An 18,613-nucleotide genomic window follows, 5' to 3' on the forward strand; every position below is an offset into this window, starting at 1 on the left:
GGTTATAGTCCAACAGGTTTATTTAGAGGCGCTAGCTTTCAGAGCACTGCTCCTTCAGCCTGATGAAGGAGCAGCACTCCAAAGGCTAGTGCTTCCAAATAAACCTTTTGGTCTATACCCTGGTGTTGTGTGATTTTTAACTTTAAAATAAAAAGTTACAACCTATTTTGAAGTTTATGAATTATTTAGTGACTGGCTTTGTAGCTTTTTGTCACTGAGTTAATCTTGTTTTCACTTCAAGTAAGTCTGGTTGTCGCCTGTCTTCTGAAACAAGTTACTGGAAGATTAGAGGTCCCATGAGCACTGAGGTTCTCTTCATTTAGAAGCCTAGATAGCTGGTGTAGTTGCACTTTTTAACCAGTCAGGGCATTGCAGCTGAGCCTTGACCAGTCTTAATACTGAATTATTAGACTTTTAAGGACCAGTATAGAAGCCCTTGTCAGATTACCAGTTCCTAATCCAGAAATACTGAGGCCAGTTGTTGAATCCACACTGCTAACCTGTCTGAGATTAACCAGTGATAGAACGTGGTTCTTTCTTCATTTGTGTGGCTCATGTGTACAGTTTTTGCTAAGTTATCAGGGCATCTGGCCTATCTGAAACTTGTGAAATGTTTTTTTTTCTGGGATACATGTATACTGTTTCATGTTGTACAGAATACTTCCTTTCTATTGCTGGTTCTTCATTGTGTGCTGAGGGATATTCAATATTAGTTTGGAAGCTGCAGGAAGTTGAACAGAATTTGTGTTCCCACAGAATGCTATTCTTTGTTTTGTTGCTCTCTTCAACGTCCTGAATCTTTAGTAAAATTACAGGTTTATAAAGGATGGAGGAAGATGATGGAGGAAGATGATGAGCAACTTTAGTGTATCAATTAGCAACTTTCTAACAGATAAAATTTTCTTCAACAATGTTGAAAGGACTTTAAAAATGCAGCTCAGTGTAAAGGCAGGCCATGTCATATAACTGAAAGTAATTTGATTCTTTAATGCAACATATCAATTGAAAATTGGATTATTATTATTATTCTATAACACTTTCTTCTCCTATTGGATAACTCCATTAACTGACCAAATAAGTTTAAACATAAGCAATGGGGAAATAAGGAGCTTTGTATTTTGTGGATCATTCCCATCTACCACCTCATACTATTTGTGAATCTCTTTGCTCTTCAGAACTGGTCCAACTGTCTCAATTACTCTACTCTGACAGCCTTCCCTGATAACTTATTCAATAATGTTGTTATCTGTTGGGTTGAAAGGTTCACGCGATTTCCTTTCTTCTTATTCCCTTGTGTTGCGTGGTGTTTGCGTCCTTCACAATCACCTGCTGGGATCAATTTCCTAATCGCCTGTTAGTGTAAAGCAGCTCAGAAAACCCAGACTTTGTTTACCCTAAGATAGCAATGATGGTGGTAAAGAGAAATTGATAATGCCAAGTTCAGTTTCTGTACTTTGTGAAAGTTTGGTATTATAATTGAGGTTGTGATAAATTCACCAACTTTGCAACATAGACAAATCCCCTCAAGTATTTTATTTTGTATACTTGTTTCATGTAGGCTGTTAGCCTAAAGGACATGGATTATATAAATCAGAATATTTGTTTTCCATTTTAAATCTTTTGGAACAATACTTTATTTCAAGTTTGAGCAAACCTGTCTGCTGTGACATCTGTCAGAGGGAAAGAATAACTCCTGAATTAGCAGGTAAAACCACCTATTCCCAAATTGGGCCCCAGTGTTGCTAAAAAATGCATTACATGTTGTATAATGTGCTGTTCCTGTGGTATTCTCATCTTAAATTGCCCCCAACATCCTTAATCACCAGGTTGTCTCACTAGTTGTTATATAGCTCAAAGTACTGACCCCACCCACTGCCCACATTTAGACTGACACAATTTATAATTGGTTCCCTTTCTGCAGTTTGAGGGCATTTGTGAAGGTTGCGCATACCCATCAACTGTTATGCTTTAATCAAATCCTAGTGACGACAGGCCATAATTTACTTCTATTTAACTTACAAAGAAATATGTACCTCTTCTTTCCAGATATTTTGAGAAAGTGCTCAAGCTAGTTTGTCAGATTCCCTCCTCCAAGGTATTGTCTCATTACACTTTATCCAAACCTTTACATCATTTTTCTGTAAATAACTGGAAATTTAGAAGGTACAGACACTTGGAAATGGGTGCAACACAGATTTGCTTCTATTTATTTAGCTTTCTACATGTTTTGTATTTAGTATCTCTTTTGTAATGGGACACTCTATACCCAATCTGGGCAGGCTTGATATCACTGCTGAACCTGTGGGTCTGTTTTTAGATCTGTCTGCAGCTACCAACCAAAGGTAAATTCTTAAAAATTATTAATATTGCATTTTCTGTGAAGCCAGAAAGCTTAGGATTGTGCTTCCCCAGTTTAATTTGACTGGAGTAGATTGTGTTCTTTTTGTTTTAACGGGGTAGATGCTTGAGTAACTATTACTCTTGATTAGAGAATCTAGAAGTAGAGGTCATAGTCACAGATTAATGGTCCTGTATTTAGGTCAGTGATGAGAAATTTCTTCTCTTAGAGTCACAGAGTCCTAGAGATGTACAGCATGGAAACAGACTCTTTGGTCCAACTCGTCCATGCCAGATATCCTAACATAACTTAGTCCTATTTGCCAGCACTTGGCCCATATCCCTGTAGACCCTTCCTATTCATATACTCCTCCAGATGCCTTTTAAATGTTGTAATTGTACCAGCCTCCACCACACCCTCTGGCAGCTCATTCCATACATGCATCACCCTCTATGTGTGAAAAATTGCCCTTTAGGTCCCTTTTAAATTTTTCCCTTCCCTAGGGAAAAGACCAAGTGTATTTACCCTATCCATGCCCCTCATGATTTGATAAACCTCTAAGGTCACCCCTCAATCTCCGACGGTCCAGGAAAAACAGCCCCAGTCTGTTCAGCCTCTCCCTATAGCTCAAATCCTACAACCCAGGCAATATCCTTGTAAATCCTTTCTGAATGCTTTTCATTCCAGGCGGCTGTAGAGGCCCAGTGGTTGACCATATTTAAGAATGAGATTGTCAAATTTTAGGGTTCTTAGGAAATCATGGGCATGCGGCAGGAATGTGAACTTACTTAGAAAATCAGTCATGATCGTGCTGAACAGAAGAGCAGTCTTGAGGGGCCACAAAGGCTTCTTCCTTCACCTGTTTCCTTTGTTCCTGATTCATGAAATCACCCGCAGCCTCAGCTGCTGTCTTGCTGGTGTCCCTTTTAGAACATTTTCAAAGTGCTGCTAGTAAGTCAAATTGGCTGAAATTGACTTTTCCCTTTCAGTGACTGATATCTTCACTGTTGATGTGACTGCAGTGTGAAAGTTGGGAATGTAGGAAGCAGAGGGAAGGGGAGAGTTGTTAATCAAGAAATGTTGAACAGAAGGATGTTCAAACGGCAGCCAGGTACAGCCATACAGAAAGGAAATAGGATAGTGAACACTTTACAAGGTTTGTTACTGGAAATGATCAGATCAGAAACTTCAACTGTCATTCACCTTACAAAACAACAGTGCTATTGCCTTTAAAGGATCTTTGAAGCTGCTCCCTGTACTGTTGGATCTGAATCTCCATTCCACAGCCACCATTGTTATCACTGTGCTTGTGACCCCATGAAGGGTCCTGAAGAAGGACTCCTGCCCGAAACGTAGATTTTTTCTGCTCCTCGGATGCTGCCTGACCTGCTGTGCTTTTCCAGCAGCACTCTAACCTTGACTCTGATCTCCAGCATCTGCAGTCCTCACTTTTGCCTTGTGACCCCAGTTGTTCATTCTGTGACCCACTAAGGGTTGTGACCTGCTCACGTTGAGTGGCCACTTAGTTAGAAACAAAACAGTGAGCAGAGACTATGGAACGTTAATCTATTGCATGTAGAGAAGAAGAAAGACAGTTATTTTTAAAAACTCTCTACATGTCCACATTTTACCTATTGAAGGGTTTACTGTCCCACCTGTGGAACACTGCCTTACAGTTGTAAAATTCGGACAAATGGTTTTAAATATGAACTTGTAAAAACATAATAGGATTAATTCCTTCCTAACAAAACAGCAAAATTCCCTCAAGGTCCAGACTTTTGTAAGGTGCAAAAGACATGTTCTCCAGCACTTCGCATGATTCCTTCAAAATTCCCTAACCCTCCAGGTAGTCAATATATCCCTTTTGGCCAAGATAGTTCTTGGCCCGTGACTTGGATTCGGCCCAGGTGCTGTCTGGTAACTGACAGTAAGCAAACAGAGGAGTAGACAAAAGAGAAGCTGAGAGTCGAACAGTAATGATTAATTGTGGAATGCAGCAAGCCTGAACTGGTACGACTGTAAAAGCCCTGGGGAAATCAGCACACTAATGTTGGCGAGCTGAAAACAGTCTGCTCATGCGACCTGTCATTTTCATATTTATTCACTACTTCTGCTTGTGCTTACATGCATTTTTTTTCCTTTTTTTCTTTTTCTTTCTTTTAACCTCGAAATCAATTTAGCATTCTGTTTTCAAAAAGAATGATTTTTTTTTGGTTGCAATTACATCAGTGTGTTCCTAAAGATGACAGTATAGGAAATGGTAGTAACTGACAATTTAAAATATTCGTCATTCGGGAGTAGAAAAATATATGGAAATATAGAAACATTGTCAAACTTAGTCATCAAATTTCAATTGCTGCAGTGAGTCAAGAAAGCCACTAAAATGAATATCTTTTAAAAATTGATGACATGCTATACAGAACTAATCACTGTGCTTCCAGCCTGTTGCTGTAATATCTCCCATTTGCGTCAGTCCTAGGAATTCGCTGCTCCCAGTTCCAAGGAATCAGGAAACCTACTTCATTAATTTCAACTCCAGTCTCATGCATTGCTCCATCCACACTTCAGTTCTGACTCCTGCAGTTCCTGACTTGGTGTTACATTTCTCACCTGGCTGCTCAGTTCCCTTACTCCAGTTGCTGAAAAAACAACCATGTGTGGTGTTGCTCACAGAGAGTTGGGACTTCAATCATTAGCACTGTAGTTGACTGGCTGTTGGAGTGAACGGAACTGAGCAGCCAAGTGAGAAATGTAACACCGAATCAGGAACCACAGGAGTCAGAATTGAAGTGTGGATGAAGCAATGCATGAGACTGGAGTTGAAATTGATGAGTTTCCTGTTTCCATAAGTCCATAAGATATTTGAGTAGAATTCGAGCCATTTGGCCTATCAAGTCTGCTCTGTGATTCAGTCATAGCTGATAGGTTTTACAACTCCATTTTCCGGCTTTTTCCCCGTAATCTATACAACATAGGAACTGGGAGCAGCAAATTCCTAAGGCTAAGGCAAATGGTGATTTTACAGCAACAAGCCAAAAATGCAGTGATTAGTTCTGTACAGCAGGTCATCAGTTTTTTAATATAAGCTCTTAGTTGCCTTTTACACCCACTTCAACATGTGTGGTGATGTTAGGTAACAAGATCCAGGGTTCTGCATCAGAAACAAGGAAAGAAAATAGAATATATGAAGGATAGCATGTTACTTTGCATGAATGATTTGGGTCATGGATGCGCTTGCATCTCATCTCCCTCCAGAGAGTGAAGGTCTAGATTGTACTCAATCAAGACTTGTCTCAAAGTACACAAACTAGCGATGGTGAACTTGGGTTCTTTCAAAATAGTGGGTAAAAGTAGACTGCGTGACAAGCTTGAGCCAGAATGGCCTACTTATCTCTGGGGAAAAAAAGTGCATCATCTGTTGTCAGTAGGTGTTCTCTTATTTTTAAATGGTATTCCCCTCCCAGTTCTAAATTTCCCCATAAAAGGAAACATCTTTTCCATATCCACTCAGTCAAGACTCCTTGAGATATTTTATGTTTCAACCAAGTGACGGCACTGCATCCACTCCTTTCACCACCGACACGCAATAGCAGCAGTGTGTACTGACTAAAAGATGCACTGCAAGAAGTTCACCAAAGATCCTCAGACAGTACCTTCGAAACCCATGGCCACTACCATCTAGAAGGACAAGGACAGCAGATATGTGGGACATCCACTACTTACAAGTTTCCCTTCAAGCCATTCACCATTCAGACTTCGAAATATATCATTGTTCCGTCACTGTCTCTGGGTCAAACTCCTGGAATTCCCTCCCTAAGGGTACTGTGGGCATCGTGCAGCATGTGGACTGCAGTGGATCGAGAAGGCAGCTCACTACCACCTTCTCAAGGGTAACTAAGGTTGGGCAATAAATGATGGCCCAATTAGTGATGCCCACATCTCACAAGTGAATGTTCTTGCATACTTGGTTCTGAATGGTGATTTTCTTCATATTACTTTAATTTCATTCTGTCAGATTTTTCCATATCATAGGATCACATTGGTTTGAAAGCAGGTCTTACAAACTGCAGTCATGTATATTATGTTTATGTGGAATTCTGAGAGTTTTTAAAATTTGTATTCTAGTGTGTTTGCCATCTGACAGCCCCACCACCTCTGCACATCTATCTTTCCTCTCCGCTCCACAATGTATTGATGGATGTTAACCTCTGAAGAAGGGCAGTTGTGGCTGCACTCTGAAAGTTGATGTCACTGGAACAACCTCTTCATCCAGGGCAGTTGAGAGCTGGTGCTGTGAAAGAATAATACTAATAATATAACTTTTTGTGTGATTTTAGTATGATATATTCTCAGGGCACTGACAAATCAATTTGGTACCTTTTAAAGAGGAAAGCTTTTTTCAGAGATTTCATTGTTTTGCTGTTATCCTTTCTAAATGTTTTATTAATTTTTGTAACTACTTTAGTATATGTTTTTTTGATTATCTTCCTGCTTGGTTTTGAGTGTGCTCTGTTGCTGTTTTATGAAGATTGAATTTGGCCCGTTTATCTGGAAATGTTTAGCTTTTAGGGCTGGAAATGATTAGATTAGATTCCCTACAGTGCGGAAACAGGCCCTTTTGCCCAACCGGTCCCCACCGACCCACTGAAGAGTAACCCACCCAGACCCATTTCCCTCTGACTATTGCACCTAACACTATGGGCAATTTAGCATGGCCAATTCACCTGACCTGCACATCTTTGGACTGTGGGAGGAAACCGGAGCACCCGGAGGAAACCCACGCAGACACTGGGAGAATGTGAAAACTCCACACAGACAGTCGCCCATGCCTGGAATCGAACCTGGGAGCTGTGAGGCAGCAGTGCTAACCACTGAGCCACCATGTGGCTCTTGTGACACAGTGGTTAAGTGTCCCTGCCCTGGACCTCTAACCCAGGTTCAAGTCCCACCTGCACCAGAGGAGTGTAAGAATCTCTCTGATCATGTTGATTAGAGAAATCAACTGTTGCTTTTGAGGAGCTGTTGTGGCACAGGGACAGTGTCCCTACCTTTGAGCTAAGAAGCCTGGGTTCAAGTCTCACCACCTCCAGTTGCTGTGTAGTAATATCTCTTAAGTATTTAACATTTGCTTTGATTTTCTTCTTCCTGACACCATCACAATCTCATGAATGAGAAGCAATTTCCTAAATGGCAGTGTGAAAAAGTCTCCTGCTTATGCTGCTGTAATGAGCTTATGCAGCCATGTGAGCAGATCAGCCAGTCTGTTTTTCTTTAAATACATTTTTTGTGTATGTGGGAATCCAAATGCATAGCCCCATGGAAAACTGAGATTTGGCTTCAAATGCTGAGCTCTTAATTGAAACGGCATTGTTTTCAGGCGATCCTTTTATTTGTTATATTCCGTGTGTAAAAAATAAATAAATAAATAAAACTGCACAATTGTCAGAATTTGATATTTTTACCTCTGTGTTTTGATTTGGAGTTAGAATGCATGACCAGTCAGATATGGGTCATTTAGGCTATGTGGAAGTTTGCTTCTGTTGGGTAATCTTTTCACATCAGGGACTGCACTATTGTAAAGGAGAATTGAGTGAGGAGGTTCCGATCACAATAGAGGGAATTGTAATAATCATAAAGGCAAACAACTACAATAGGAATTTGGGCACCAGCAAAATTTGAATATTTTAAAAGATCGAATGAAGCATTCAATGAAGGTTTATGCAAAATCATAGATTGTAAGTAATTGAAAAGACATGGAGAGACAGTTCAACTTCAATAAACTGAAATAAACCAAGATGGAAAGACAGATCTCGATTTCACCACACTAACAATGCAGAAGGGGAGGCAAAGCATCATAATAAAAATTGCTCTATTGCACAGCTTGGGGAGAAAGTTGGGAATATAGTTGGAGGATAGACAGAACTTGTTTTGGTGAGGAAAGGAAGGGGAGGAAATATTGGGGTGGTGGAGAAAGGGATATTGTTTGGGAAAGAGAGACTCCTTGTATTTTTCTTGTATCCTGTTTGAGCAGATGTTTAAATGGTAATGCGAACAGTGCTTTCAAGGCTTCCAAAGTCTAATAGTACCTGGTATAATTAGGAAATGGATTGGAGCGTTGTTGGGTGTAATATTTGCCTAACCAGCAAGCTCTCAAACAACTCTTGATGGTTGTGTATGTGCATTGTTTGTATTGCTGACAGTATTGAACTGAGTGAATATGGGAATAGTGGTAGACTAGAAAACTGAACATTACCAACTTGTACCTGCAATTTAAAAAAACATGTTTTATGTTTCAATACATGTCACCTTTTCTGATTTTATTTATAATTTACCTTTATCTCCCTCAGAAAGACTGCAAAATCAAAGCCAGATGAAAAGCTGCCATCGACCGAAGAGAAGAAGTTGTATCTCGAGGCAGAATACGCCTCTGCTCGAGTGTCTGATGCAGATTTGCCCATGCTTGTGAGCTTGCCCAGGGAAATTGACCAGAATGAATGGTTGGCCAATAACAGTGAGTAAATTTCACAATAATGCAGAGATTCACGACAAGAGAATAGTATGGTGGCCCTATGCATTGGAGCTTCAGACACACTTTAATGGGTGTGGAGTTTTCTCTCCTACAGTTTTCCTTGGTGACTTTCTAGGCTTGTATAGGTAAAGGGTGGAAATTTCCTGGGGAGATAGAGATGGAGGTGAAATTGTATGGGACAGTCTTCTTGTAGTACTCTTAGATATGTCACAGCAGCCTTTTAAAGAAAATCATTGCAAATTCCTGAAAAAAAATTCACTTGGTTTGTCTTGTTTTTTAAAGAAAATGGTGCTTAGTAAGGAGGACTCTAAAAGAACAAAGGTAAATATGTATAGATCAAATGTTGCTGTCAGTATAAGCTAAAACTCTTTCTTTGAGATTTATTTGTAGCATAACAGTATGAAATAATAACTGTATTTGGTAAAATACAGAGAAATGGAGAAGATTCATATAGGGAGACAACGGAACTGAAATTACCTATCCAGACTTTTTAAAGTAAAAGTCTGAACTTTCTCACAAATCTCCATAGTGGTCAAAACATTTTCCAGTTAGTTACTTTTTAGTCTGGTAAACGCAGAAATGTTGTGCCTTGATTTTAATGGTGAACAAGTTGTAATGCTATATCAAGTATCACTTTCTCAGCAATAACGTGCAGACTGGCACTCGGTTTGCGTTCCACCAGGGTCACTCAGCTCCTGACCCTGGTCCGAATGTGGATAGAAGAGCTTAGTTCCAGAAGTGAAATGAGAGTGACTGTCCTTGATATCGAAGCAGTATTTGACATAGTATGACATCAAGGAACCCAGACACAATGGGAATCAGGAATAACGCTCTGCTGTTTGAAATGATATCTGGTGCAATGGAAAATGTTTGTGGTTTTCGGGTCATGATCCCAGGACATCATTGCAGGATTTCCTCAGGGTTAGTGTTCTAATTTTGACTCTGACAAAGGTGTAACCAGCTGTTGTCAAACTGTGACACTTAGAGGACTTTTAACCCAGGTCATACTCCAGAAAAGTAGTACTCTGTATGCTGTTCGTGCTATGTACAAAATTATTATAGGTGTTAAACATTAAGGAAATAACTTCCCAGCAAGTTGTTGTTCTATACATTATCGTGTTGCTCACTTGCCTCTTTGTCACAATGATAAAATAAAACACAATAAATGAAAGTTTCAAAAAAATCAAGAAATAACTGCTACTGACATACATCACATCTGCCCGTGTCGTAGGTTGATGTTTCAGAAGTACAGCTTGCAACCATTTCGGATGGGGATCTCGGTGAAACGAAATCTATATTTTTTTTTTGTTTTTTACGGTGACTGACTTGCTGTGAATTCACAGGTGTTTGTTATCCTCCTTTCACTTTCTTTTTGCCTTCTCTTTCACAAGCAATCTCTTTCCATTCACATTTGTAGCTCACACACTTGTGGTGAGCAGGATACTGACTTATTGTGACTGAATGAAGCAATTCTTGTTTTTGTTAATCTGATAAAAGGACATTTTTAGACAATGCATTCCTCAGTCATACCTGTATCTTGAATGAACCACAGCCTTGACTGAGTCACTAGAGGGCTTAGTAAAAGAATAACTGTGTTTTTCTGTTTTGAAATCTGTTCAAGTAATGCATTCTTTCCTCCATGATTATGCTAAGCAAGAACTGAACAGGAAACTCTCTGCTCCCTCCTTCAGGCAGAGAAGCCATTAAAGTCGAGTATTGATTTTCCATTCTGTTGTTTTGTACAATCATGAACACTTCCATTAAAGAGTTGTGCTTCATTCTTGACTGCAACCTAATCATTCAAATTAATCTCCAATAGATTGTATAAACTGAATCCACGGAGTTGTCAGTATCATTGTAAATCTTCCTCTGGACCTGGAGCACCTTTACACAGCCCAGAAAATTATTAATGCTCCAACAATTGACCTTGTGTTCTTTGGATGGTTTACTGGATTATAAATACTGTACGCAGTGTGGCACTGAGCCAATCAGACCAGGTGCCAGGTCTGATTCTCAGGCTTTGTAAAGTTAGTTGGTGTCGTCCTGGCTGGTGGTAAGGGTTGAATTTAGTACCCCTTATATTAGGAAGAAGAATTCTGCTGGACTTCAAAAGAAGTCCAGGACTAGCTAGGCTGGTTGTGATTTCCTTTTCGTTTGAAAAGTTCACTGACACTCTAGAACCATGTATAAAAAGAGGGACTTGGGGATGTAGATGCCCATGAGCCATATTGCTAAAAGAAAAGAGAGTGGAATCTGGGTGGGGTGGAGCAGAGAGGTGGTGGTGCGGGGTGCACTGCCCTAGAGAGGAAGAAAGTAAAGTAAGAACTTTGTTTCTACAAAATATTGTTTAAAATATAACATTGTCTCTCTGTTGTTTACTATTATTTTTGTTTTGATAGCAATGACATTCTTCAATCACATAAATCTGCAGTACAGTGCTATCTCTGAATTCTGCACAGCAGAAAGCTGTCCTGTAATGAATGCATGTAATGTGTAAGTATTTGTTTGTGTTTTATGCTATATATTTTGATCTTCTTTTATTTTATCCAGAACAACTCCCCACAACAACATGACTTGTTAATGTGTCATCTTTAAGGACAGTTAAAATCACAGATGAGTCCATTACATAGATATTCAACATCCAGCTCCACAGACAACACAAAGAAATATGGCAGTCAGATCCATTTCCACATAGAGTGAGAGAATTAAAGGGAAAACTGAGTTGAATCTGCCCAACCCATTTCATATAAAGCTTGCCGAGAGGAGGGAGGTCCCAGAGATGGAAGGGATCTGCTTAGAGAACTGTGTTCGGTTTGTCAGATTTTATTGTTGAGTTTGGTGGTAGCATCACAGAGTTCGATCAGAATATACAGTGAAAGTTGTCACAGTCACATTGCAGAGAGATGCCTGAGTGTGAGTTTAATCCAAAGGTCACTTTGCCTCAGGTGAAGAATGATAATCTGATAACAGGGAAGTTGCAGGTTTTCGACAATGCATTCCACTTCATACCTGTATCTTAGATGGACCTAGTTGCGTCTGCCCAACTCATATCACGCCCATTTCACAGAGAGGAGGGGGGTGGGCAGAAGTGAGAAGAATATGCTTGGTGAACAATGCTCAGTTTATCTGGTTTTATTGTTGAGTTTGGTGATGGCAACACAGAGTTGGATCAGAATATACAGTGAAAGAACCTCAGCCAACATGGGAATTGAACACATATTGGCAGCACTCTGCATCGCAAACCAGCTGTCCATGCAGTTAAAATGGCTTTGTCTGACCTCAAGAATTGAATATTCCTGCAAGTATAACAGTAATTTTGCTTTGTTAATCATTGCAGCATATTTTCATCTGTACAATGATGTATGCTTAAATTCTGTGCAGAAAGTAATGGAAATTCGTACTTCCCAAAAATGGTTGTACTTACTGGGTTATTAGAAAGTTTTCAGGACTACAATTGGCAGTTCTTTACTAGCTAAGGGTATCAAAGGATTCAGACTAAATGCAGTTGAGGTACAGATGAGCTGTAATTCAATCAAGTGGCTGTCATTTGTCCCTTTGAGCCTGCTCTACCATTCACTAAGATCATGGGTGATATGACTTTGACCTCAATTCTGCATTCTTGCATATCGCTGATAACCTTTCATCCCTATCCTAATTAAGAATCGATCTACCTCAACCTGAAGAATACTTAAAGATATGGCATCCACTGCCTTTTGAGGAAGAGAATTGAAAGACTCTCAACCCTCTGAGAGAAAAATGTTTCTTCACTGTCTTAAATGGGCAGGCCTTCATTTTTGACCCCAGTTTAGATCCTTCATTCTAGATTCTCCTGCAAGTGGCTGTATCCTTTTGACATCCACCCAGTCAACTCCCCTCAGGATTCTTATATATTTCAATTAAGTTACCTTTGACTCTTCTGAAGGCTGGATGATATAGGGCCAGCGTGTCTAGCCTTTTAATGCAATCTGGCCATTCCATGTCTTGGAGTAGGCTCAAAGGACTTCTCCTGTGTTCCTAAATATGCTAGGATAGGCGAGAGTTTGTTGCAGTGGCCTTTAATGTTGAATAGATTATGGATGCTCACAGATCCTGGCCACGTAGACACATTGTAGGAGTCCATGTTGCTTATCCTGTCACCTATAATCTGTTTGCAGTCAATACTTCTGGATAGATGAACGAGGGAAGAAAATAAAGTGTACTGCACCACAGTACATTGACCTAGTGATGACGCACATCCAAAAACTATTGACTGATGAGGAAATCTTCCCTACTAAGTATGGTGAGTTTTTCAAATATACTTAAGAGGTGTTCAGCATGTGTGACAAGATTTCTGCCCGTTACCAATTCTAGACTCCAACAGCACACTTGTTTGCAAACAGGTCTGTTTACATATACCTACAATCTTTGTTAATGAATTGGTGCAAACTCGACTAATTCTCTGATTTTCATTCCCAAATGATTACTTGGCAAATGAATATTATAACAACTGGAATGAACCCAGACATGTTTAGTGTAGTAGTGACCCTTGTAATAATTAACCTTATCAATTGCTGATGTTGGATCAGCAACTTGGATGAGAAGTCCAACATTTACTGTTTTTAAACAGCTCAACCTGCTTTCTTAGTTCACATCGAATGAAAAGAGGATAAATTTGACTTTGTTCTCTTCCTCATACAACAGTTGAATGCTGGACAAAATTTTGAAAATTCTCAGCTGCGTCATTAATCTGTTTTGTGTCTGCATTGATTGTCCAGGTATATATAGGATCATTGCTCTTGCTCTAGCGAAGTTGATTGATCTCCCATTTTACCAACAGGTAAAGACTTCCCGAGTTCTTTTGAATCACTCGTCCAGAAGATCAGCCGCTACCTCTTCCATGTTCTTGCTCATATCTACTGTGCTCACTTCAAGGAAGTTGTGGCCCTTGAACTGTACCCACATCTCAATACCGTGTACACGCACTTTCTGATCTTTGTCAGAGAGTTTAATCTCATCGACCCCAAGGAAATGGCTGTGATGAGGGACTTAACAGATGTTCTCCTCTGTGGTACACCGCAGCCCCAGAACCATGTGAACCACAGATGAACCAGGCGGCCAGTGCATCTCATGGATATTAGAAATATTTTCTTTAGTGGAAAGAATAATAACTTAAGGAATCATGTTGCCCATGGCAACGTTGAAGAAATATGTGACCAACAGATCAGTGATACCAAGTGGCCCAAAGTGGTGACTGTGTTGAAATCCCTACCCATACAGCAGTTATCCTTTCTGACCGCCTCACTGACTATTAACTTTTATCTAATGAAAAGGTGTCAATTTTCTCTCCCCCGCCACCCCCAACCCCCACCGACTTCAGACCGCCAGTGACAGCAAGTCATGAGTTTTTTTTTCCACTTCTGCGGAAGATTCTCATAACTTGCTCGCTGCCAGTTATGGATCTGTCAGTGTTCAGGAAATAACTAACACTATGCACTGTCACATCCGAAGTATCCGTTTAGGTGCTCACTTACCACTCTCTTAGTCTGGCATGGTCAGTGCCCTGAATGCCATAATTGTGCAGGCAGGAGAAATGGGATCAGAAAGTTCTTTTGGCGAAATGCCTAATGGGATAGAACAGATAAAGGCTTCTGTAGTGTGCATGTAGGTTTGTTTTATTTCTTTCATTATTGACAATTCCTGGAGTATATTTGTAAGTGAATTGGAGACGGTTTTTGCTTTACTCTTTTCCCCTTTCCCTACTGCTCCCTCTTTTTCTAGTGCCATTAAATGAGCTTTATTGAAGATTTAATGATCTTAGTGGGTCTGAGATACCTTCATGACGTGCAACTTGTTATACATCCTGCATGCATTCTTTGAATTATTGGTGAGTTTAGAAGTGGCCCTGCGCTCACTCAGTCTCAAAGAAAAGTACCCATGGTGATTTGAATGTTCCCTAAAACTGGTATATATTTGGCTCACGCAAGCATTGGGTTTTCCAGCTCGTCAGATGAAAGGAACCCATCCTAGGAACAGAACACTTTCCATTGTCGGCTCAGGTACACGATAATAGCATGTACTTGTTGCAGAGTAATATCCCCTCTCCCCTGTCTCGATAACATACTTCAGCCCCAGTCGTGGGAAAAACTACAGCAATATGGCAGTTTTCCATTTTCCACAGAGTGCAATTATTAGACAGGATTGAATTAGGGCTGGTTTGCACTGTAGTCCATGTTGATGGGGCAGGATTAAGACTACTATCAATTCTAAATCTTTAATTTTAGCATTAACATATTACACTACTGACTTGGCTTGGTGGGATAGGTGAAAATATTTCCACAGATGATATTAGAATTGTGGGTATGAATCACCTCCTGCTTGTGCTTATGGGTTTAAGTCATCTTGTTATTTATGAGAGTTTTACTGTGTTTTGCCCTTTGGAGCCAATATAAGTTTTAGCATGATAGAATGAAAACAGCATCACAGATGGAGGTTCTTGCTCACTCTCTTTTGGTAGCAATGAGATTATATCGTTTGGAAGGTGGTAGGAAATGTGATTAATGGAAAACAGTGGTTTAAGTAGTGAAACTCTATAGACTGTGGCTCTTCTCCCCTTTCCATTGCTCGCATTAATACTTTTAATCTTCTTCTATATAGGGATACGACCACAAGACTACTGAATAAAACACATCTACTGGCCTGCCAGTGTTTTCCTGCTGTGCTAGCATGAAATTGCTAAGGCCAAAGAAAAGTTGGGTCATGAGAGGTTTCCTCAAGATTTTGGTATTTGTCCTGTATTTTTCAGAGATCTTTAATTCTGAAACCAATTTAAGAATCTTATTTGTAGTGGACTGGTTAGTGTGACCTCTAATGAGGTTCTGTTTATTTTCTCCTTTTCCCATCATCAAGCAAAAGTTTTACCACACTGCAATTTGTAAAAAATTTTTTTCTCGGGTCTCTTTAATGGAAGCTTTTTAAGAACTGGAAATGAATGCTAGCTATATTTGTGGAATTTCACAGAGATCACTGTGACACCAGATAATTATAATACCTTTTGAGAGTTGTTCCATTGCTTTTGTTAGTTTGTGACTGACAATAAATTATGGAGAGCAGAGTAAGTAATACACAGATTTTGCCTACTAGCTATAACTCGAGTGCCCATGGATTATTGTTTTTTTTTTCAGATGTTTGCACTTTTAAAGTTTTCAATAGCTATAATTCAAGTGTTTTATTGTTCTCCATGACAGTAGGGGTAGGAGTATACCCCAGTCAGGATTAATTCCGCCAGGGAAGGAAGGAATGGTAGGATATGAACACTGTTGACCACTATCAAATCAGTTATGATTTCAACTATCTCTGCTTTGGATTTTAGAGCACAGCTGGTAACAACTTGAAATGTGTAATTTTACAGTAAAGGCCACAGAGTTTGAAAGGAGGTACGGGGTTAGTGGGGGAATGCCTGCTTGTAAAACTAGTCTGATTCAGTGGCGCCGTTGGTACAATCTGTCAGTGATATGTGAAGTCGACTGGGCTTATGAGGTGCCAGAGTTTCTGGGTCTAATTTTTAATGATTGAAACAAGGCAATATACTTAAAGACATTTATTAAATAATTGATTTTTATTAACTTGCTGATTTACTTCACAGTAAGGTGGTCTGTGCAAAAGTTATAAAATATTTAAAAGTTTCACGAGCAGTTAGAGGATTTGATTTTTGTTTGTTTCTTCTGTCAGTGCAAATACTATTTATTTTTGGCAGTTTGTGTTTCTTTTGTTAACTGGAGCAGAACATAGGTTGTATCAACACTGCTTAGAGTGACTAGCTGGTGGCTTGGAGCACCAGATAGCACCAATGTTCTTCTCCATTTAAATGAGTATTCAATTGGTGGGGTCAAATTTGGCATGTTTACTCTACAGGAATTTCTCTGTCTCTCTGCTGAGCACTCTTTTCTGAGCAAACTAGGAGTAGATGGGCATGGCGTTCAGGATGCTTGTGGGTCTAGAGTTGGAGACAACAATGCTGGTTTTAATTCTTTGATGCCCAAGAGACCAACCCTATTCAGGATCTCTGGATCTTGCAAACCTACAAAGACTGGCTCAGGACAAATGTTACTGAGCATTACACGTGGTCCCTGTCCTGATACATGAGACAGCAGTAAGCTCAAAGAGATGGTGTGGAGAAGAAAGGAACTGCCTACATCTGAATAAAGAAAGGATTTGCGGTTTGGGTAGTTACAATGCCAAACTATTTTTGTGAATATGGTTCGGGGACTCGATAATTAGAAATATGACATGTCCCTTGTCATTTATAGAAACTGTGCCTGTATGATTGGGAGTGAGGGATTTGCAAACCAAGGAGGCATCTCTGGGCTGAATTCATGAGAGTTACAAGTATGAATGAGTTGTATTGCCTGATGCCACTGAATTTATTTTAACATCCAGATTTATCACTCCCTAATGTGTCCACTGTACATTGTGTTATTCATTGCAGGACGTCCATATTACTGTTTTTGATTTTTTTTTGTATGCAAAGATCTTGAGAAAAATGTGTAGTAATGATTGGTGACAGAACTCAGTGTTGACCAAGTAGCAGGAGTGATCACGTGCATTAGTTACATGTAACATATCAGGGTTGAAGGTAATGTTGGACTGCGCTGATGTGTTTGAGTGACAATGAAGCCAGTCTCTCTCTCTCTCCATCTCTCTCATTCTGAAGCTATGTCATCCTTTTTTTGAGGTGGCATAGGTAGGATTTTATTTTTTTTATAAATATCAAATTATTGAGCAGATGTGTATGTTCTCTAGAAGGTTCACACCTAGGCTAGTGGACTGGAACACAACTGCTTGACTTTTAGGGTATAAGCTTAGCCATTTGGTGTGATTACAAGACAGAACTTACCTCATTCCAAAGAAAGCAAAGAGTTTTGGGTTTACTGTGGGGAAGACTCCTCGATCTCCATGGCTGGAGTGATGGAAGAGTATTGGCAATGATTTCTTTTTGCATCATCTCATCTCTGAACTTGCATATCTATGCTACTTCTGAGCTTGTAATGAGGATGCCTGAGGTATTGCCAGGTGTGATGAATTGAAATGAGACACCAAGACAAATTGCACACCAGTTGTCTTTCGTATAATTTGATTGCTTATAGACTTTTAGATTTATTTCACCATTGTTAGGAAGCCTTAGGCTTGGGATCAGTGTGAACAGACAGTGTGGGGTCCTCCAGTGTGAGTGCACTCAGAGACTTGCTGACAGGAAACTTACATAGAGACAGTGCCAGATCAAAAGGCATGCTTTGGCTTCAACTCATAACTGCACTGATGGTGCTAGCTTATTGCTATGATGAGTTAATTTACAGAAAGCCCAAGGTAGTCTATTAATACTGGATGTAATATAACTCTTAAGATCATACATTGCGTCTCATAAGAAAACTGAAAAATAAAAAGAATAATTTTAACATTGTGTATGGCTTCTTCCATTTTTTTCAGCTTTTATATTTTAAAACTTATTTGTATATATGCCTGCATTTTGTTAGGTATCCAAAATGACCATGTCAGTTATTGACTTCATCCTGTGTTATACTTAATGATTGGTCATTGTCCATAAAGAGATGCAGCAGAATATCATCTAACATTGCTTTCATGGTTATAAAATCGCAGGAGATCCATTCAGCTTTTTCTCTTTCTGAAAGCAACTGTCCTCCTGTATGAAGGATACACATTTACTTAATAGTCACACTATTTTTTTCTTTGGCCAGAAGCAAAACAAATCT

At 39.6% G+C, this 18,613-nt stretch overlaps 1 protein-coding gene across 2 annotated transcripts in view; it reads left to right on the forward strand.

Annotated features, from left to right (window-relative positions):
* Positions 1-18,303, forward strand: part of LOC122542216 (MOB kinase activator 2-like) — a 58,161-nt gene extending 39,858 nt beyond the window's left edge. For both annotated transcript variants that reach the window (XM_087978292.1, XM_043679713.2), the window contains exons 2-5: positions 8,686-8,849; positions 11,267-11,360; positions 13,022-13,146; positions 13,684-18,303. In XM_087978292.1, the coding sequence (XP_087834418.1) occupies positions 8,686-8,849; positions 11,267-11,360; positions 13,022-13,146; positions 13,684-13,952 (652 nt within the window). In that variant the 3' untranslated portion in view covers positions 13,953-18,303. The remainder of the gene's footprint in view (positions 1-8,685; positions 8,850-11,266; positions 11,361-13,021; positions 13,147-13,683) is intronic.
* The last annotated feature ends 310 nt before the right edge of the window (positions 18,304-18,613 follow it).

Source organism: Chiloscyllium plagiosum, unplaced genomic scaffold (assembly GCF_037043375.1).
Source record: "Chiloscyllium plagiosum isolate Xiang-an unplaced genomic scaffold, Cpla_swu_hap1 HiC_scaffold_33, whole genome shotgun sequence".
NCBI lineage: Eukaryota > Metazoa > Chordata > Chondrichthyes > Orectolobiformes > Hemiscylliidae > Chiloscyllium > Chiloscyllium plagiosum.